A 21,086-nucleotide genomic window follows, 5' to 3' on the forward strand; every position below is an offset into this window, starting at 1 on the left:
GCTTTTCTATCTCTTATCTTAAGCACTTTATTTGCTCTCGAAAGATTTGCTAAAATCTTTAAGGTGGAAGTTTTATTCTGAAAACGTTATTCAACCCCCCCCTTCATGGTTCACTCATTAGAGTATACATATGGTTAACGCAAATAAATTATAAGGGCTTAGTTAAAATAATGGTTAAACTCGTCTACCATGATTATAGTGATAATAATGTGCAAAAGTTGAAGTTGGTTAAGAATGATTATTATTTTTTATCAATGAAGAAATATTGTAGCTATATAAATATAATTGCATTTACGAAGTTTATTAAATACTTTATTGTATACTACATTTTGAATCTATTGTAGGTGAGTGGAACAATGATAAACCTCTTTAGAGGTTATAAACTCATATTAAATATTATTAAAACCATATTTTAAATCAAAATTATAACTATTATCAGCCAAAAAATTTAAAATTAAGCTATTTTGACAAATAAATTTAATTAATTTTTTCTATAAATTTTTTTATCATTAACATGAGATAAATAACATATTTTATATATACCACTTAATTTAATTGACATATTTTTTGATCTATTTAATTTATTTATCATCATATATGTATTTAAATAGAAAAATTATTCTATTATAATTTTAACTATCAATAATTATTTAATAACAAATATTGATTAATATTTAATCAATTTTACCTAAGTTATTCATTAGTAAATATTATTTATAATTAATTAATTTTACTTCTCAAGTTAATTTTTTTAAAATTATAAATATTATTTAATATAGATATTTTGTGAATATTTAATGTAGGTAGTTGAATAGATTTTGACAATAATTTTTTTTTTCCAGTTTTTTATTTTATTATTTAATATATTTATTACAAAGATAATTTGGATAAAGAACATCATCATCCTACTCATACTTTAACTATTTAAACAATCAAAATCCCTCCATCTTCTCTCGGGATTTGGGTTTGGCACCCCACCCTTTAGGCTACGCGCCCCAGCATTTTTTTTTTATTCCAAAACTACCTATCGGTAAATGATTTGCCGATGTCAAAATAACAATCGGTAAATGATTTACCGTTATTGTTCCTCATTATGAACACCTTTATCCCATTACCCAGAACACGAAGAACAATATCGGTCAATCATTAACCGATTCTTATATTGATATCGGTATATCATTTACCGATTGGTAATCTGGCAGTTTGATCACCTTTTCACCATTACTCCTCCCTCCACCAACCCCTCCACCATTACTCCTCCCTCCAACAACCCCCCACCAGCCCCCCATGACTCGCCCAAACTACCTTATTCTACCATTACTCCACTCCTCCCTCACATTTCACCTTCCCACCACCACCACCATCTCCACATTTCCACCACCACCACCACCACCACCAAGGGAAAGCTTTTAACTTCTGGTAAGTGGTGTTAGCTTTGGTACTTTATTTATAGTTAGTTTAAGTAGTTAGTTGTTAGTTTAAGTAGTTAGTTTAGTTAGTTAAGTTGGTAATTTAGGCTGCTGAATCGTGAATCGAATCGGTAAATGAATTGCCGTTAATGTATCGGATTATGATTTACCGTTATTATACCGGAATTTGATTTACCGTTATAGGGTCGGTTATTGATTTACCGTTTTTGTTCCAGGGATGACAGAGTCCTTTTTCTTTGGTGAATCACAATTGATACATGCTGCTGGATTGGAAAATGATAATCCAGAGGAGCAACCATCACTAGCTGAACCTCCGATTATATCTATAGATGTCTCTCATTTGTATCATACTGATCAGGTACTCATTGCACAAATTTTTGCATGCTTTGTTTGCTTTGTTTATGCCTTGTTTTATGCCTTATGCCTTGTTTATCCTGAAACAGCGTTTCCCTTTGAAAGATGATCTTATGAAATGGGTTCGCGACATTTCTATGGCAAATAATTTTGTTTTGGTGACAACAAAGTCTGATAGTGGTGCGAAGGGAAGAAAAGAATATGTCATTCTGGGGTGTGAGAAGCATGGTGCGTATATTCCCTACAGAGAACCGGATCTTGTTGAAGGAACGTCAACACAAAAGACAGGTTGTCCTTTTAGGCTAAAAGGACGACGTACGAAAGATGATAAAGGTTGGTGGTTGAAGGTGATGGACGGTAGACACATCCATCTCGCAGCTGAGTCACTAGTTGGCCACAATTACGCTGGTAGACTGAATAGTGAGGCGAAGGAGGACGTGATAAATCAGGCTAAGACTTGGGTTCCACCTAGAAAGATGTTGGCGTCCTTGAAGGAAAAAGATCCTTCAAACTTGACTACCATCCAACAAATTTATGGTGTTTGCAAGCGGTTCAGACAATCCGTTCGTGGGTCACTGACAGAGATACAATACTTGCTGAAGAAGTTGGACGGTGAGAAGTATGTTCACTTCGAACGAAATGAACCCGGATCGGAAGTGATTAGAGATATATTTTGGGCTCATCCGAATGCCGTCAAACTTTTCAACACATTCCCATATGTAGTGATCATGGATTGCACATACAAGACCAGCAAATACAAACTACCCTTGCTCGAGATTGTTGGCCTGACCTCCACGGATAAAACATACTCAATAGCATTCTGTTACATTGGCAGTGAGACCACAGAGGACTACATTTGGGCATTGGAGTGTATGAAGTCTCTGATTTCCGACCAATCCAGGTTGCCTAGAGTGATTGTGACGGATAGAGATCTTGCTTTATTGAGTGCTGCTTCACAAAGCCTTCCCACCACCACCCATTTACTATGCTTGTGGCACATCAACAAGTGTGTTTTGGCAAAGGGCAAAGAGTATGTTGGCACGGATGATTTTGCTCAAGAGGTTATGGACAAGTGGGCCGAATTGGTAGATGCTCCAACAGTTCCAGAATTTGAAGCTCATTGGATTGAATTGTTTAACATGTGCAAGCATAAACACAAGTTGAAATTTGCCACTTATTGTTCTACTACATGGTTGGTCCACAAGCAGAAATTTGCCAAGGCATGGACAAATCATGTGATGCATTTTGGAACAACAACAAGTAACAGGTACAAAAATTATGTTATGACTTGTTATATGTATTTCATTTCATAGATTATTACAATATTAATTCTTACATGTGCGTTGTTGGTTTGCAGGGCTGAAGGTGCACATGCCAGCTTGAAGTTGATGTTGCGGAACAGTAAGGGTGACCTGGCCACATCATGGAATGCGTCGCATAGTTTGACCACCAATCGCCACACTGAGATAGTAGCATCGTTTGAGCGCAGTATGAATAAAATTGATCACCTTTTCAAGACCCATTTCTACACAAATATTAGGGGATTTGTGTCAATCAAATGCCTGAAACTCATTGATGCTGAACTGACAAGAATGCGAGCCTGCGGCGGCAGATGCGATTGCTTATTGAGAGAGACTCATGGACTACCTTGCGGTTGTCAACTTGCAGGTTACCGGTCAACCACTCTCCTCTCAACTACTTCCAATTATTTATATTTGTGATTCAATGTAACATGTCTGTGAACTTGCAGATTATGAGAGGATTCCGTACGAGGCCATTCATCCATTCTGGAAGAGCCTAAGTTGGGAGCATGTACCTGTTGCAGATACTGGCAGCTCAGATATTTGCGGACTAAACCATGGAGAGATGCACCCAGAAGTTGAGGCACTGACACGTTACTTCCATTCTTTGGATACTGGAGGGCAGAGTATGGTAAGGAGGAAGCTTCAAGCGATATATTGTCCTGAAAGGAGTAGACTATGTACTCCTGAGCTTCGGATAAAGTCCAACCGCACTCCTAAGTTGAAAGAGAGCAAACAACCCAAGGGTCGAGCAATAGGATCCTTGACTCGTGATCCTTCAGCGTTTGAACTTACAGACAAGAAGATTAAAGAGGAAAAGAAGTCTTCACAACCAACAAAGAGGAAGAAGCGTGTGAAGAAGTCTGATACAAGCCATTTCATGTGTAACTTTCCAGCCTTTCTCCATCCATATATTGGCACAATTACAGATGTTGAGGATGATGGTAACTGTGGCTATAGATCCATTGCTGCATTAATAGGGCATTCCGCCGGTCAGGACGGTTGGCCTTGGGTTAGGGCTACATTGATACAAGAACTTGAGACCAATGTGGTAATGTATAATAGGATGTGGGGCACAGATGTTGTTTATGGCTTACATAATCGTCTCACTCTTCCTATTGGTGACCCGGCCACCCCTGACAAATGGTTTCAACTGCCAGAGATGGGATACCTTGTTGCCACAAAGTACCAATTGGTTCTCGTATCCTTATCCTCTATGGGTTGTAACACATACTTTCCACTGATAGGAGCCGGCCCACGAGATGAGCATTCTGTTATAGCTATTGGACATGTGATAAATCACTGGGTACAGGTATATTTTGACCAAATACACTAATATTTTAGTTGCCTACTAGCTTGTCGATTAATTTTTGTATGTGGAAGTTATCTAATTTTATGGTTATTCTCTAAAATGCAGCTCCAATTAACTCCTGGACATCCTATGCCGACTATTGCTCCCCAGTGGGAATGGCACAGTGATCTTGCCTCCAAATACTGGCGCAACCTATATGGTCCACGTTTAGGCATGTATGATGCACAATTCCAAGCTTGGCTTGGTGCTTTTAGTGGTCATGCGGACTATGTGGACATCACCACAGATTGAATGTTCTTGTATTGTGTAATATTAATTTGTAAACTCTCTGTAATTTGGTAGAATGTGGCCCTTATCACAGGTTGTTGTTAATGATGAAAATCTAGACATCATCGTAGATTGGCAGGTTCATGCGTGTACTTTTGGTAATGTTAATTTGATGCACTTTTGGTAATGTTAATTTGATGCACTTTTGGTAATGTTAATTTGATGTACTTTTGGTAATGTTAATTTGATGTACTCTTGTCATTTTCATTTTCATTACCCTCCACCACCAACCCTGACATTACTCTCAACCACCAGCCCCAACCACTCTTCTACCATCCACCAGTACACCTTAAATGTTTTGACCGCACGCCTGAGCTATAAATATCTGTTGTGTCTTGCCTCTTCTTCTTACTCTTCATTCCTCATCTTCCTGTCTATTGTGTCTTGCCTCTTCTTATTACTCCTCTTTCTACACGATGGAACAAGACCCAAATCCATTCCTCCGCCATTGCAAAGGTCAAAGCAACAACTCTGGCAGCTCTCGTCCTCTCATTCCTGGCCCGGCTGGCGCCATCCAGGCTTCCATGTATGCCCGTAGATCCACCCCTAACACACCACTCATTCCGACCCAGGAAATCGTGAGGCGTGTGCTAGATCATGGATCAACCGAAACCGATCCTGATTTCAACTCACATGCTTGGCTATCAGCCCTGCAAGAGTGGGGAATAGCCACTCCGCTGGGCTCTCTGACAGCGAACGTTGAGAGGGTGGAGAATGTTGTTGCTGTTATCAAATCTTGCACTCCCAATGGGTTTGGAGATGCGAAAGTTACCCTCAAGGTATGTCTTGTCCTTGCTTTTGTAAGGCCTTGCTTTTGGTCCCCCTTGACTAACCGTTCTAATTTACTTCTCAAACGATTTCAAAAATTTAGGACCCCACGGGTGCTGTTGATGCTAGCATCCACCGAAGGCATTTACTCACAGTGAATTTGCGAATGACATAACTGTTGGATCTGTTCTCGTTCTCCAAAAGGTCTGAAACCTAAACATGAAACTTGCTTCATTTTTTGGACAGTTAAGCAAGGTTTAATTAAAGTATACATTTCACATGCAGGTTGTTGTGTTTGCACCTAGAGGAACTGTTTGTTATCTTAATATAACATTGCCCAACCTAGTGAAGGTATTCCCAAAAGATTGCGGACCCCATGACTTCATCGATATCACAGAGGAATAATTTTGTTTTCGGTGTTGCTTATGTTTAATTTGGTTGTGTAACCGTTTAACTTATTGTCATGGATTACTACATGCTTTGAATTATTTATATGTTGTCGTTGTTTCTGTTTTTTTCATTATAAGAGTCATAATATTAAGACTAAAAATATAACACATGTAAATAAAACGAGGCAAGAGTCATAACATAACATAAAAAGTCCTAACATATACATAATAATGGATCCCACATAACAAGTGTAATAAAATCACTCTCCCCGACCCCGCCCCCTGCGACCTCTGGGTCCACGAGCTCGACCTCCACGAACACCCTCTCCAGGATCACCCTCTCCACGAGCTCTGCCTCCACGAGCTCCGCCTCCACGGGGTCTGCCTCCACGAGCTCTGCCTCCACGAGCTCTGCCTCCCGCAGCTGCGGCTCCTCGAATAGCAGAAAAGGCAACTCCCTGGGTACCAACGAAGGAACTCCGTCGAAAGAGATCGAGCGCCCTCTCCGTGAGGATCCGGGGTTGTGTCCCTGGAGCAAGAGCACCTGGCACCTCCAGGGACTGCTCCAACAACTCCACACCCCTACGTATGGCAGACTGCATAAAAATAATATACAAAAATAATTTCATTAACAAAAATCACAATTGAATGAATAAAAATAATATACAAGTTTAGAATCCAAACTTACCACGACACTAAGCTCCTCCCTCCTATCCTCAGGGATGATGAACACATGTGACACTCTGCTATACCACCTCATGTAACCCTCCACCGCCTCTCCCGGATATGTAGCAGGTATCCCCTGAGGGCGGAGGTGCGGCTCAAACTCAGCATAGGCAGCATCTGTGGTCTCAGCAAGGGACCCCGTCGTCTGGATCTCAGAGGGGTGTCGAGGGATGTCCTGTATGAAGCCAAACTGGCGCATAACCCGCTCTGGTAGATGTCGGCTCACAGACCGGTCGTAAGGTGTCCGGATGTAGCCGGAATAGAGGGCCCTGGGATCCCGCGGTCGAACATCTCGATGGTCCTCAAAAGGGGCCCATGTGATATCATCCACTGTAAGCTCATCGAGCATGACTCGTCTCTCATCGAGTCCGGAATGCGCGATCCGAGACGTGGACCACCGCTGCGCCCTAGGCTGGTCCTGTGTGTAGCCGGGGACCTCCGTCCTGATAATGACGCTGCTGGATATGTACTCATACGCCCATGACAGCACGAGGGAGGTGAACCCACCGATCTGCGCTGTCTTCCTGCGGGATGCACGACTCAGCTGTTCGTACAACGAAGCCAGCGCAATCGCACCCCACGCGTACTCCGACACGCGACCGAGGTCCTCAAGCATCCCGATCCAGTAGACAGTAGTGTGGTAACCACCACTCTTGCTGGCAAAGAGGGTGGCACCAAGCTGGTTCACCAGCCAGATCCTAGCAGCATCCTCATAGCGTCCCCCTACAATGAAATGAATTAAGTTAACAGTTATTAATAATACTCTAAAAATAAATACAACTTAATAAAGTAATTATTAAGACATACCATCCATAGCAGACGTGTACATGGTCTTCAGAGTAATGAACCGAATGTTCTGGCCACCCGCCGCCTCAAACTCAGCCAGATAAGCAGCAACAGATCCTCCCAGGAGCTGGGCGCAGAGCGCTGCAACCTCGTCTCGCTCCCCTCTGCCCGGAGTGTAGAACCTCGACCCTGTGGGAAGATGGAGAAGAGCAGACACATCGTCCAGGGTGATAGTCATCTCCCCGAACGGCATGTGGAAGCTACTCGTCTCCTAATGCCATCTCTCAACAAGGGCCAGTACGACAGCTGGGTCTGTCTCCGGTAACCCGCACCAAGGCAGGTGATACAAACCCGTCTGCTGCAGCAGCTGTCGCACATGTGTGTGGGCCTCTGAATCGCCATCACAGGGGAGGTTCCATACCTTCCCCCCAACAGTGGCCACCCTCAATGTCCGACGGTCCACGTACCGCGGGTCTGTGCGAAGAAGTGTCTGCCACGTCCAAGGAGCCTTGTGGTCAGGATAATGCGCAAGAAGCGACAGATCCTCAGGCCCCCCGGGAAACGGTGCCACCCTCTGGATGAGGTCGTCATCCGCACCGCCCTCTGGCACCACATCTGGCATAACATCAGCAGCATCAATCTCCTCCTGCAGAATAAGAGGCTCCTCCTCCTCACCACTAAGCTCAGAAGAAGAAGAAGACTCCTCGCCACTAGGCTCAGAAGAAGATCTCTCCTGACGAGGTAACTCAGCCATCGGAGACAACGGAGCAGGGTCCAGCTCAGCCGGAGCCCTAGTAGCAGACGGAGCGGGGGTAGCTGACGGAGCCCCGACCGGAGTAGCAGATGGAGCCGGGGTAGCTAACAGAGCCTCGACCGGAGTAGCAGATGGGGATGGAGACGGAGCTGAAGCCTCTACCGCCTGAGTGGCTGCAATATGGTCGCCGCGCCTGGTAGAAGCATGCAAGAGCTCGTGTCGATCCGCTGGATCCTCACTAGTAGAAGCATGTCGTGACCTCTTCCTCCCGCCCTTCATTCTCGCTATCTGTGCAAAACAAACAAATTTAACAATACTTGTCATAATAAGTAAAGCATTTTCACATATGAGCATATCATTTAAGTCATTTTTTAACTTAATCAGGAAATTTCCAATCAATCGTTTAGCAACTAACCATAGGAAAAGGAAAATATAGAGAATTAGTTGTTAGTTTGCATGTGAATGTGATTAAATTAAATTTCTAGCTGTGTTAAGGTCAAGCAACCATCATCACAAGCAAACAAAAACAATAAACAACTTTCCTAATTACAACACATGAAGCATATGATTTGAGCGCTTAATCTTTTCCAATAAACAATAAACAATAAACAACTTTCCTAATCACAACACATCAAATCTATCTTGATCTTTTCCAATTCTCAACAAATCAGCAAAGTAATCCTGGAAGCTAAATACATGCCATGGTTAAATATTGGAAATAAATTTTGGAAGTCTGCACTGTCATACTGTCATATCGGAAAATCATTTTCCATTACCATATCGGAAAATCATTTTCCATTATCATATCGGAAATTGATTTTCCGATATTACAGTAAACCCAGAAACAGACCCAAATGCACCCCACTCGTGCCCGTACTCGTTTCATGGAATTTCAGGCAACAAAACACAACAAAACCTACCTCTAATCATCAATCAACTACCCTAGTGTTCAACCATTGACCTAATTCAAACTTCAAATGTGAAAATCATTGAAATCAAAACTTACCTTTTGAATGTAATGGGATGGGTCTTTGTGGGAGCTTTGATGATGATTAGAACCGACCTTTGAGATGATTGAAGTAGTGAAACCGAGCTTTGAGAGAGGATGCGATTGAGGGAGGGAAATTTGGGTTTTGAAATAATGGGTTTCAAAACCCAAACTGTCGTGTTTATATGTTTTAAACACGATCGGTAAATGATTACCCGTTATAGAGTCGGGTAATCATTTACCGTTTTTAATCAACTGGTTTTCTGGTAATTTCGCCCCCCAAGGTGGGGCGGGGGGCATAATGGGTGGGGTGTTAAACCCAAATCCCTCTTCTCTCACACAGAAACAGAATCATCTCTTCTAGTTCTTCTTCCCAATCTAAATTCCCAAATTACCTTCCCAATCAAATAGCTATGGTGACAGCACGAACCACTCCTTCTCATCCTTCATACGAAGAGGTTCGAATCATCGAATTGCAATTTCAAATGGATCTTGTTGTTTAGAATTATGGTTTCAATCGAATTGCGATTTCAATCTGAATTTTGAATTGGTTTGATTGTTTTGCAGATGATTAAGGATGCGATTGTGACGTTGAAGGAGAGAACAGGTTCGAGCCAGTACGCGATCACGAAGTTCATCGAAGAGAAGCACAAGAAGGTTCCGGCGAATTTCAGGAAGCTATTGCTCTACCATTTGAAGAAGCTTGTTGCATCTGGAAAGCTTGTCAAGGTGAAAGCCTCCTTCAAGCTTCCGCCGAAGGCGGCGGCGAAGTCTGCAGAAGTGTCTAAGCCCAAAACTGTGGCGGCTAAGGTGAAGAAAGTTGTGGCGGTTACGCCCAAGCCTAAGGCTGCTGCTTCGAAGGCAAAAGCTGCTGCTCCGGCGAAGCCCAAGCCCAAAGTGTCTGCGAAGCCCAAGGCTGGTGTAAAACCGAAGCCCAAGAAGAGTCCGGCGAAGGCTACAAGGACGTCGACAAGGACATCGCCGGGGAAGGCTGTGAAGAAAGCTCCGGTGAAGAGCGTGAAGTCTCCGACGAAGAAGAAGGCTGCGGTGAAAAGAGGGGGAAGGAAATGAAAATTATTTAAAGGGTAGTTTGTTTTAGGGGTAATTTTGTAAAGATCATTATGACATTATCCTTTGGTTTAGTTGGATTTACATATAATTGATAGTCAATGAAACATGATTTTATGATTATTATTATTATATCATTATTTTAAATTATTCTTGCAATTTCGGGTGTGATGTTTCTGAATGATAGATCAAGTGGTAAGGGAGAGGTTCAGGAATCAATCCTTGGAGTGTTTGGATGTACCAAAAAAAATTTCAGGTGTAATATGATAAATTTTAAATTTATGATCATGTGATATATCAATAAATTATATAATTGTTTTGTTATAAAAAAAATTATATAATTGTTTCACTATGAACTAACCAATTTTAAAACCAAATGTCACCCTTGATACATGTTGTTCTTTTGTACATTTAACTTTGTCACATCGGTACAACATGCATAAATTTCCCTCAGTCACCTATGGAAGCTCATTGAGCTTATATATCCCTTTTATAATCTAGACGTTTTCAATCTCATGAACCTTAAATAAATTAAAATTTCAAGGTGAAAAGTATCATGACTGATCCACGAAGATAGAATTATGGTTCAAATATTTCTCAACCTTTTCGATGGAATACTTCAGCTCTTGTTGGATGTTCAACCTTGAAGGTGATAATACAATGTCTTTCCATATGGATCCAGCTTCACATGTTGGATTAGGGTGCTTATAGAGTTCATAAATTGAGTCTGCATCTTCATTCAACCTAGCAACCCTCTTCAAACAATCAATTTCATCTGGATCCACAAGCAATGTCTTGTCTCTATCTTTCCATCCTATCAACTTTACCACAGTTATCAGGTCAGTGATTTAAAAATATAGAGGTAGCATTCACAGTACGTTGCAACAAAGATTTCCTTTCATGATGATACATTTCAAAGAAGACAACATGAGATCCAAATTTTATTATAACTATTCTTATTTCACTTGAAAAGATTGAATAATCATGTTTTTAACTAAGCACTCCCACAAAAAAAGAGTGAAACTATCCTTAGAGAATTGAGAGATATAATAATAGTATGCGTTGATCAACTTCTATTTCATTATAATGATCCTGAAACCTAGAAGTTACTCAGAGAAGGTTTTTTTCCTGAAATTTATTTTAACTTCATAATCAATTGTTGAAGAGTTTTTCAAATATGCACCAAAGTAAGATAAGGGAAATATATCTGTACCTTGGGTGGACCTTCCAAAGCATTTGTACTGTATAGCCTGGCATTGTCTACTAGCTGACAGTAAGTGAGAAATGCATCAGCAAATCTCTTGTGGGATTTCAATTGTGGCTTCACTCTCACTGCTCTTCTACACATGATAGCTCTCCTGTTGACATTCAAATTTGACTATTAGCAAAATTCTTTTACACTAGAAGAATTATGATAGATAAATGATGTAAGTAAATACATGCTAAACTTATTTTTTCTCAAAATCAATTCAATAACACCCAACTACCTGCCGCAGATGCTTCTCCCAAAATTGATTTTAAATTTAGAATCTTAAACATGCTCTGAGATTGTCAATAATAGAGATATGAATGATGAGTCTACCTTATGCCCCTTATGACTGCAAGGTAAGCATCACACACTACTCCAACCAGCTCTATCCTATATGGTTTTCTCTTTTTGCCTCCAACTTGTTCAGGCTCTTCATCTTGAATTCTTTCCCAGTAGCTTTCAGTAACACTTCCGTCCTCATTTACCTTGTAGCCTGCTCCCATTCGGTATCGGCGGCGATGGACATTTCTGGCCATTGTTATTGTCTGCACAACAAATGGTACCCAGGAGAATGTACCATCCATAATGACATCTCTCCCCTCATTCAGTGCTGTTACCAGTAGTGATGAGGCTGCATCTGTGGATGATTGGTGTACCTGTTCGTAACAATTTCTTGTCATGGAATAAACAAAGGCATTATCCAATTTGGTCCATGCCACTTTCACCATATTCATCCCCCACACACAATGAAGTGAAAAACTAGAATGTTATGCACATTCATGGTTAAACAGTTGAAAAAAGTTTCAATGACTTCCTGATTATTGCCCTCTCTTATAACTAACCAATACGTGACTACTTAGTGTAATAAATGTCATGTTATTACTCATTACAGACACTAATAAGTTCTAAAATTACCATTTCAATGCTGCTAACAGAATGTATGTTTGAAAATTCAACCAGAAACTACATTGAAGGCAGAATCATGGTGGACAGAATCTACTTCCCTTAGTTTCTAAAGAGTATAATCGGTTCTAAGTGCATGTTTAGAAATCTTCTCACAAATAATTCTAGAGCCAGAATAAATTCCGGATGAAGCTTCTGAGTAGCTATTGGATTTCAGAATTGATTATCATGAAAGAGAAGTTGATCCAAACATGCTATAAAGTTTTACAGACAAAAAAACTAAACATGTTATTGGTCATTTCTATAGATATAATTGCTCATCCATTATCTTACCAATTCTGCTGTTTTTATCATGTCATGATGCCCTCTTGAACTGAGGGCCTTATATATAACATCTGATTCTTTAAAGGCATCTGCTTCAATAACGACAGCATTGTATGCTGCTCCTGCCCAGAATGGTCTGTTGAAATTTCATTCATGAAAGAAAACAAAGTTAGGTTCTTGCAGTATTTCATATTATAGGAAAATTTATCTAACTACAAAGAAAAATGATTCATTATTTTGTGAAAATATATATAACTTCTCTTACTCCTTGAGAATGTCTTTAAGCACAGTGCTCTTTCCAGCTCCCATACCACCTCCCATGAAAAGGAGCACTGGGCTCCTGTCACTGTGAGCTACAGGGGCCATCACCTCTGTGCATCTATTGTCATCATTTGATACAAACCCCATTGCTCTCATCTCTTCTACTAATGTGTTAAAAACTCTAGCCACCTTCAGATTCTTGGTTACCCTCTCCACCCTTTGATCCCTGAACAATAGATAGAAGAAACTTTGAAGTACCCCTTTTCACAGTAACTGAATATAATTCCAACCAACAAGATATTCCCTAGAAAATTGGCACCACTAAATACATGTAGGGAAATTCTTATACAATTGATTGTAAAGTTAGAATTAATCAGGATAGAAGCATATGTGAGTTTCAAATTTGATTTTGAAGAAAAAGAAATTGATCCAAACAAGAAAATCCCTTATTGTTCTTTGTTTCCTATTATGTATCATTGATTTCTAGTGTGATCTCTTTTATAAGTATCCACATCACTTTCAAAGATGGTTTAATTAGTATAATAGTATTTTATAGAATAGTAATGCACAAACCTAGTTGCTGCCATAACTATGTGCTTGAGCTTCTTCTTTGGCTCATTGTCAGAGCTCAACACCTGCAATACCAGAAAGAAAGAAAGAAAAAAAGATTTTGTTTTTTATCAATGCATACAATTAATTCTAAAATTGGCCTAATATCCCTTAGATCTGCCTAATATATACCTGACTTATGAGTGCATCACCGCGGCTCCAATGGTATGCAAAGTAACTGAGAATGCATCTCTCAAACTCCTCCACAAGCTTCACAAAAAGTGAATCCGCATCTGGTTCATTCTCGAAGAAGGCATAGATGTCATCTTCACATCCCTCAGATTTCCTTATATACTCAGAAGCCAATTTGCATAGATGAGGACAATTCCTCCTATCTTTGAACCCCATTTGCCTAGCTGCACCCATCAAATCACATAATATTAGTGCATCTTTGGATATACAGTAAATTTTCACGTTGGAATGAGAATTGATTCTTGAAGATCTAAACCTGATCAAATTCAAACATATTATTATTACATATAAATGTATTATTCACCTTGAATCTTGTCCAAAATTGGAAACACATCATTACTATTTAGTATTACCTACGTAATGAGAGAATCTCTCAAGCTTTGGGGCTTGGCTAGCCTTTGAGAATCTCAAACGTGGAATGATCTTTCGATCTCTCATTATTTTGAGGCGATAATGCATTGCTGCTGCAAATATCAACCCAATGGAGGAGACCAATATAATCTTTGTGAAGCTGGGTTTGCTGCCATTGTAATCTGAACAAGATCAAGGTGCAAAAGTGAGGAATATATGCATAATCAATATTAATAAAGAAAACCAAACATGATGATGCACATGTCATGGGTCTGGAATTGTGTTGTGGTTGTAAATGGATTCTTTACGTACCACTCTGCATTTTGCTTAGAAATCAAAGACAGAGACCGCTGGAGATGTAAGAGAACGTGAATTAGTTGATGTTCTTGTTGGTTTTTTTGTTTTGTTTTCAGGTTAATTAGTTTTTTTTGTTACCAGAAGAATTTAATTTGTTGTTGTTACAGTTGAAGGGAATACTTTGACACGTGGGTGCATGCCTTTACATCGCAATGCATACCTATCCATAAACACTACACTGGTCAATTTTAGTTGATTACTTCCCTTTTTAATAAACGTTTTATTATTTTGCTTCAACATATAAGGGTTTTTTTTTTACGGGAGATAATTTTATTCGAATTGAGAATAATCACATCATAGTAGGGCTAACTCTTGGAGTGGACATTTTTTTATCCATAAAACTCAAATCCAAAACCTTAATTAAGAAAATCAAATACGTACCACTTTTTTTTTATAAGCATATACGTACCACTTAAACCAACCACCTGTTAGTATATAAGAGTCTCTCACATGTTCTACATTATAAATTTGGTCCAATTTATTTTTAATATTAAATTGTCTAAACTGGTCATTTTGTGTTTATATTAGTTGTGTTATTAAAACCTTACTCTACATACGGGTTAATGATAAGACAAATCTAATCCGCCACATAAAATAAGGCATTAAACTTTGGGAACAATTGTGGCTGGGAGACGAGTGCTCTAGTGGTGCTCTTCCTCTGAGTGGGCTCCTCCATCGTGGCATTGGGTCCTTCATCGGTTAAATTTACAAAGACACTTCAATGTCCAATTCACTACGAGAAGAAGAAAGTAGTTAGAATGAGAGAAGAGTAATGTGTACTACATGGTGGATCCTTTCTATAGGCAAAACCAAAGGTTTTTTTAAAGATATGTCAATGTCGCTCGCATTCCTATACGTAGCGTGCTTTGCAGTCAGCCTTTATCCATAATCATGAAGGGTGGATTTTTGCTTTTACTACTACTATTCTTACCCTCGAGCGAGGGGCATGGTCAAGGGAAGAGTGTCATTGACTTTAGAGGTTCGGGCGAGAGATAAGTTAAGAAATGTTTTGATCTTATCTGATGATTGATTGTTTGGTCGGACCCAGGTCATGTCTTTTAATATTTTATGTGTCGCGTGGATATCCCTCTCGTGTCCTTAATCTTCGCCTTTTAGTTGGTCAAATCTTTACCTCAATTTATATGAAGTGTTGGTTGGGTATACAAGGTCGGAGATTCCACTGGCACTCGTGCTTCATAACTCTACAGGTCGTTCATTGACGTGTTACTCGGTCACAGTTTGTATTAGTAAGTTATAGCTTCATGGCTCGGATGTAGGGGTGTGACTTGGTCACGAGTCACGACTAATGTGAGTCAGTTATGACTTTATAGCTTGACAGGTATTTCGAGTGCTTTAGAAACCTAACGCCAATTAATCTACATGCTTGGTAGTATATAGAGTTTCCTTTAAATGTATCGTCCAAGCATCCAAATGATAAATTGCAATTTATATATTATAGAGTGAGTTTCAAAGAAATAAGTGGCTTTTTAATTACTCATCAAATCAATTTGTTAACTAAGGTATTTCCAACCCTAGTAGTCTTGATACTAATCCTTCATCTTATGATCAACGCACTAAGTGGTAGGGGCTTGACCAATGAATATTTCCATTCATTTTTTTTATAAGCGAGTATTTCCATTCAAAAGAGTTGAAAATCAAACCCTGAACCATTTGGTTGAAAGATGAAGTGCGGAAGCACTACATCGATTTTGGTTCATCAAATCAAATCTAATGCAATATTATACATCACATATAAAATAAAAATATTGCTTTTTTTTTATAAGGCAAATGAATTAGAAAATAAGAATAAAAATATTGCTTTGACTCCATCATTCAATTTTGGTTTTAAACCTTAACAACACTATTTTATATTTGATTTAACCTAAATACCCAAATCAACATGAAAATTTTGGTTTGAAATTAATCATATTGGCTAAGCCCATGGATCTACCAGATTGGTGATCACCCCTCTTTGATTCTTCAAGTTAGAGAAGGTGCTTAAGATAGCCAAAAGACTTATGAACTGGCTTCATCAATCGGGATAGATTTTAAGTAACTCCTGTTAGCATAAAAATTAAAATGCCATTATGAAGTGACAAACAAACAGTTGAATTTTTCGTCTCAAGATTTCTTTTGAAGTGCAAGGTTTTCAATGTTTCATTCTAATATATGAGTTGATAGAAATGATTCCTGCTTCACAAACCCTCATTTGATATTTGTGATCATATCATTCTAGAAAAACTTTACTAATTACAATGGCAATTCATAACAAACATTATTGGAAGTTCCTTTTTCTCTTAATGCACATCTCTTGTGTGAACCCTTCTACTCTTTGAGAGAATAAACTCCAATTCTTCTGTACTAGCAAAATCATGGGTCCACTTCTCCCTAGGGAAAAAGAAAGTGACAATCAAGAATAATTCAGTTTCTAAAGCTAGCTAGTAGTAGCCAATGATTGCTTTCGAAATTCATCAGTTTCTTTAAGTTGGTCTAAACATGTTCATGTACTAACTTGCACAAAAGGGTATAGAACGACCAACATCACATATGTTTGGGGAGGACAAAGTGCTACAATGTTGGTCTCGAAGACGTAGAAAACGAAACATTAGAGCTCCTGCCACAGCTCCAACAGTGGGGGCTAAGATGTATATCCATATGTCCTTAAATTTCCATGAGATAATTGCAGGACCTAATGATCTTGCAGGATTCATTGATCCACCAGAGACAGGGCTACAACAAAAACCAAATTACTGTTATTAGTGAAAAGCTCTTGCCTAACTAAACTAGAAATCAACGAAAACGCCACTCAGACATACGCTTTTTAGTAAACATTCAATCGACATACAATTTTGCGATGGTTACTGCGTATGACGATTGAAGGTCTACTAAAAAGCGGATTTCCACAGATAATCACTCGATCAAGAAATGAAAATTATTAGTAATATAGTATTGAAAATTATTAGTAATATAGTATTTAATAAATTAATAACTTAAAAATATATATTTTATAGTAAATTCTCTATCCTTTTGATTCTATAACTACAATTCTTCTGTTTAGGATTTTAAATTGTGGTCGCGGTTGCTGCTGCGTTGCAGAATTGTGGACAAATGCGGGTTAATGCAGTTAGAGTTGCAGTCGCGTTGCCGTTTCTGGGAGTCCAAATCCCTTTATGTTGCGGACCGCAGTTTAAAACCTTACTTTCATATTCATTAGCAAAGGTACCTAATTTTTATATGGTTCATTACCCTGTGATTAGTACAGCTAGTCCAATTGCAATTCCAGCAACAATGCCAGATAAATGCCCCACCTGCACAGTGTTTCAACATTTAGCTATCACAAAATGGAATTCTAGTTCATTATTAAGAAACTTCAATATGCAAATTTCATCTTTATTCCTTACAGATTGAGGTTCAGATGTCAAAGCTACAACCAGGAACATGATGATGAAAGTTGCAATAAGCTCCACCCAGAAGGCAGAGTTGCACCCTTGCATTGGCTTGGTCATCATCACATCTGGTTTTATGCCATAAACAAGGCTACCTATATATGTTCCCAACACAGAACCTACTAACTGTGATATTATGTAAATTGGAACCTGTTGAAGAAACAAGGTAATGTTATATGAATTCATAAGCTAGTCAATTATGATCTTGTTTGTTTTTTATAAGCACCTTGAACCATGGAAATTGACCAATTGTTGCAAAGGCTATTGTAACAGCAGGGTTAACATGGGCACAAGATATTGGTCCTATTGAGAAAATTATCACAACCACAGTTAATCCTGCTGTAGCTGCATACTCCAGAAGGCCCACTGCACCATTTTGCAATTGTGTGCTTGCAATGATTCCAGATACACAGAACATCAGAATAAAAGTACCTACCAGCTCTGCCATCACCTGCATATCAAAAGAAATTTGTTCCATTGCCTTCTCAGTTTTATGAAATTAAAAGCAATTTTCAGAAACAAATTATATAACTTGTTTTTCAAAAGAAGAAAAACAAAAGAATTGTTAGAACGATATGTTTTTCAAAGCTTAAAGACTTGTGAGTTGAAAACAAAAAGCAGAAACAGAAAACATCTCCGACATGTTTTTGAGATTTCAGTTTTCAAAACAAAAAATTGTTTTTAAAAACTGTTCATACCAAATGAGTTTTTATTTTTCTGTTATACAAAATAGTAATCAAATAGCTCCTGAGACAACAAAAGAGTTAAGCAACGGGTAACCTCTAGATATACTTAGAAGGGTTGAATATACTCTTACCATTCGGGCGCAATTCATGTCAAATTTGATGGTTGAGAAATGAAGAGATGAATTGTTGGCCAAAAGATATCGCTTAGATGTTCCACCTCTATACCCAATTTCCTTATCATCCCCAGAAACACCCCTGCTTGATGCATAGTTTGAAGCTTCAGGAGATGGCTGCTTTTCAAATATGTTTGTCATGATCAAACTATTATTCTTGAAATCAGCTTGGTAAAACAAAAAATTATTTGATGACCAAGTCTTTAAGGATATTGTATCATGCATGTAAAGTGTGTACAAAGAACATGTTGTTGCTCACACTTACTTGTCTTTATAAAGTTTTTTTAAGTGGGTCTTCAACACACGATTCTTGTGTTGCTTGCAATGAGGTGGAGAAAGAACAATTTGTGCTTATTAACTGCTCCAACTGAGAAAGTGAACTACATTACTTCCCAACAATTGTAAATCTGTATCAATCTTCTCTTACTTTCTGCTTATTCATTGTTGACTACGTAAAATCCAAACTAAAAGCTACACCTCAACCTCTTCCTCACTAATAATGTTACTATGCCTTGTCTCTCATGTTCCTAGCTACATTTACTTCACTTTCCAGTTTCCTCGGTTTCCTTTGACTTTTATGGAAAAATTTGTTTTTATTTATTTTCCAAGGCATTCCAAGGTAGTATAGTATTATTGAACTAACTAATCAATAATAGATATTACTTTTTAGGCTTAAATATGTTGGATGCCCCTCTAAAATAAGGCTTCTTTGGTTTAAGCCCCTCTAAAATATTTTTGTGGGAATACACCCCTATTGTGAAAATAATACCCAGCTTTTGGCCCCTGCCGTTTACTTCCGTCAGTTAAGTGCTGAGACAGTTAACAGAAGCTGACGTGGCAAACTAGTTTTGCCATAAATACATCTGACTAAGCAGCCATGATGGAATTCCAGTTTTTTTTTTTTTTAAATTCCCCCAAATTAAAAACCCTAAACTGTCGATGGTTGAGAAGAAGATTGGAGAAGAAACAAGAGGATCTGGTCGAATGTGAAGAAGAAAGAAGAAGAGCAGGTCGAAAAGCATGAAGAAGGTGAACAATGGCAGCGCAGAGAAGAGGGAAACACCAATTCGTTCCTTGTCATCTTCTTCGTCCTCATCTAGCCTCTCCAACTGTTGCTTGGAATTTTTTATTGCTTGCAATTTAGAAAGGCAGCAATTTAGCATTAACTTTGTTAGCCAAATTTATATGGGATGACAATAGGAACCTGTAAACTTGATGAACAAAAATTTTAAAATTGAACAACACCATTATGCGTGTAGTCCTAATGTCTTTCTTACTTTTACTTTTCTTTTAATATTTGGAGCCTTCATATTTTTATCAAGCTTTCCCCTAAATCTGCAAGCTTTCCCACTTAATTTTCCTAAATTAGTTTAAACCCTGCTATCTGCAATTTCCCCTTTGCTGTAATTTTAATTGATAATTTTTGCATAATGAGCAAAAATGTTACTGCAATACTGCATCATCAGAGGAACTTTTGCAAGATGAAGGGGAGCACTGGAATGCTACAGTGAAAGAGAAGTTTGATGCTGAATTGAAGAAATACAAGGGTGAATTGAAGAAATATGAGGCTAAATTGAAGAAGGTAGAGGCTGAAAGAAACAGAGATAAGGTAGAGGCTAAATACAGAGTGGTTTCTAACGTTAATTAGGGATTGGGTTTTAATTTAGGGGTTAAGTTTTGGGGATTGGGTTTTTAATTTAGGGATTACGGTTGGGGATTTAGTTAGGGTGTTTTTTTATTTTATTTAAAAAATATGTAATTCCACCTAGGTTGCCACATCAGCTTCCGTTAACTGACTCAGCACTTAACTGACGGAAGTAAACGGCAGGGGCCAAAAGCTGGGTATTATTTTCACAATAGGGGTGTATTCCCACAAAAATATTTTAGAGGGGCTTAAACCAAAGAAGCCTTATTTTAGAGGGGCCTCCGACATATTTAAGCCTACTTTTTATTTTGAAATGATAGATATTACTAGGACTTGAGCATGTGAGAAAATGTTAGCAGGGGATACAACTTAGTAATTCAGCATTTTAAACTTTTTTTGACATACAGTATTTTAAACTTGGTTTGGTCAATTGGTCTTATATTTAAAAAAAGTAAAACTATTAGCACTCGTAATTTTATGTTTATCGATCACATTTTTAAATTAATTTTTTTATAAGCCATGAAATTAAGAACTATTCTTGTTATCCATTTGATATAAATAAGTTACTTTAACAAACTCAGAGTGAGGTGGGAAAGAACAATAGTGTGCTTACTAACTGCTCCAAGTAGAAAGTGAACTATTACTTTCCAACAATTGTAAATCTGCATCACTACTCTTACTTCCTGG

At 38.6% G+C, this 21,086-nt stretch overlaps 5 protein-coding genes across 6 annotated transcripts; 2 read left to right on the forward strand and 3 right to left on the reverse strand.

Moving 5' to 3' along the window:
• Window positions 1-3,927: 3,927 nt before the first annotated feature.
• Window positions 3,928-5,585, forward strand: LOC130720256 (uncharacterized). The gene is made up of 2 exons (XM_057570883.1): window positions 3,928-4,397; window positions 4,503-5,585. The coding sequence occupies exons 1-2, from the start codon at window positions 3,966-3,968 to the stop codon at window positions 4,686-4,688; spliced, it is 618 nt and encodes a 205-aa protein (XP_057426866.1). The 5' UTR covers window positions 3,928-3,965; the 3' UTR covers window positions 4,689-5,585.
• Window positions 5,586-6,029: 444 nt separating this feature from the next.
• LOC130720823 (protein MAINTENANCE OF MERISTEMS-like) lies at window positions 6,030-8,335 on the reverse strand. Its single transcript, XM_057571525.1, has 3 exons — window positions 7,415-8,335; window positions 6,570-7,330; window positions 6,030-6,477 (listed from the first exon to the last, which is right to left on the reverse strand). Exons 1-3 carry the CDS (start codon window positions 7,644-7,646, stop codon window positions 6,142-6,144), a joined length of 1,329 nt encoding a protein of 442 aa, XP_057427508.1. The 5' UTR covers window positions 7,647-8,335; the 3' UTR covers window positions 6,030-6,141.
• A 1,099-nt stretch (window positions 8,336-9,434) lies between these two features.
• On the forward strand, window positions 9,435-10,335 carry LOC130720824 (histone H1-like). Its single transcript, XM_057571526.1, has 2 exons — window positions 9,435-9,593; window positions 9,703-10,335. The coding sequence occupies exons 1-2, from the start codon at window positions 9,549-9,551 to the stop codon at window positions 10,204-10,206; spliced, it is 549 nt and encodes a 182-aa protein (XP_057427509.1). The 5' UTR covers window positions 9,435-9,548; the 3' UTR covers window positions 10,207-10,335.
• A 192-nt stretch (window positions 10,336-10,527) lies between these two features.
• Window positions 10,528-14,520, reverse strand: LOC130720822 (calmodulin calcium-dependent NAD kinase). Of its 2 annotated transcripts, none has more exons than XM_057571522.1 (9): window positions 14,405-14,520; window positions 14,095-14,274; window positions 13,682-13,905; window positions 13,514-13,575; window positions 12,945-13,166; window positions 12,689-12,815; window positions 11,786-12,108; window positions 11,417-11,561; window positions 10,528-11,024 (listed from the first exon to the last, which is right to left on the reverse strand). In XM_057571522.1, exons 1-9 carry the CDS (start codon window positions 14,412-14,414, stop codon window positions 10,758-10,760), a joined length of 1,560 nt encoding a protein of 519 aa, XP_057427505.1. In that variant the 5' UTR covers window positions 14,415-14,520; the 3' UTR covers window positions 10,528-10,757. The 2 variants fall into 2 exon arrangements, with proteins under 2 accessions (XP_057427505.1, XP_057427507.1); XM_057571524.1 differs by having other exon boundaries at window positions 10,820-11,017.
• Window positions 14,521-17,769: 3,249 nt separating this feature from the next.
• On the reverse strand, window positions 17,770-18,895 carry LOC130719630 (probable aquaporin NIP7-1). Its single transcript, XM_057570247.1, has 3 exons — window positions 18,713-18,895; window positions 18,122-18,346; window positions 17,770-18,045 (listed from the first exon to the last, which is right to left on the reverse strand). Exons 1-3 carry the CDS (start codon window positions 18,893-18,895, stop codon window positions 17,770-17,772), a joined length of 684 nt encoding a protein of 227 aa, XP_057426230.1.
• Window positions 18,896-21,086: the final 2,191 nt, after the last annotated feature.

This window comes from Lotus japonicus, chromosome 5 (genome assembly GCF_012489685.1).
Source record: "Lotus japonicus ecotype B-129 chromosome 5, LjGifu_v1.2".
NCBI lineage: Eukaryota > Viridiplantae > Streptophyta > Magnoliopsida > Fabales > Fabaceae > Lotus > Lotus japonicus.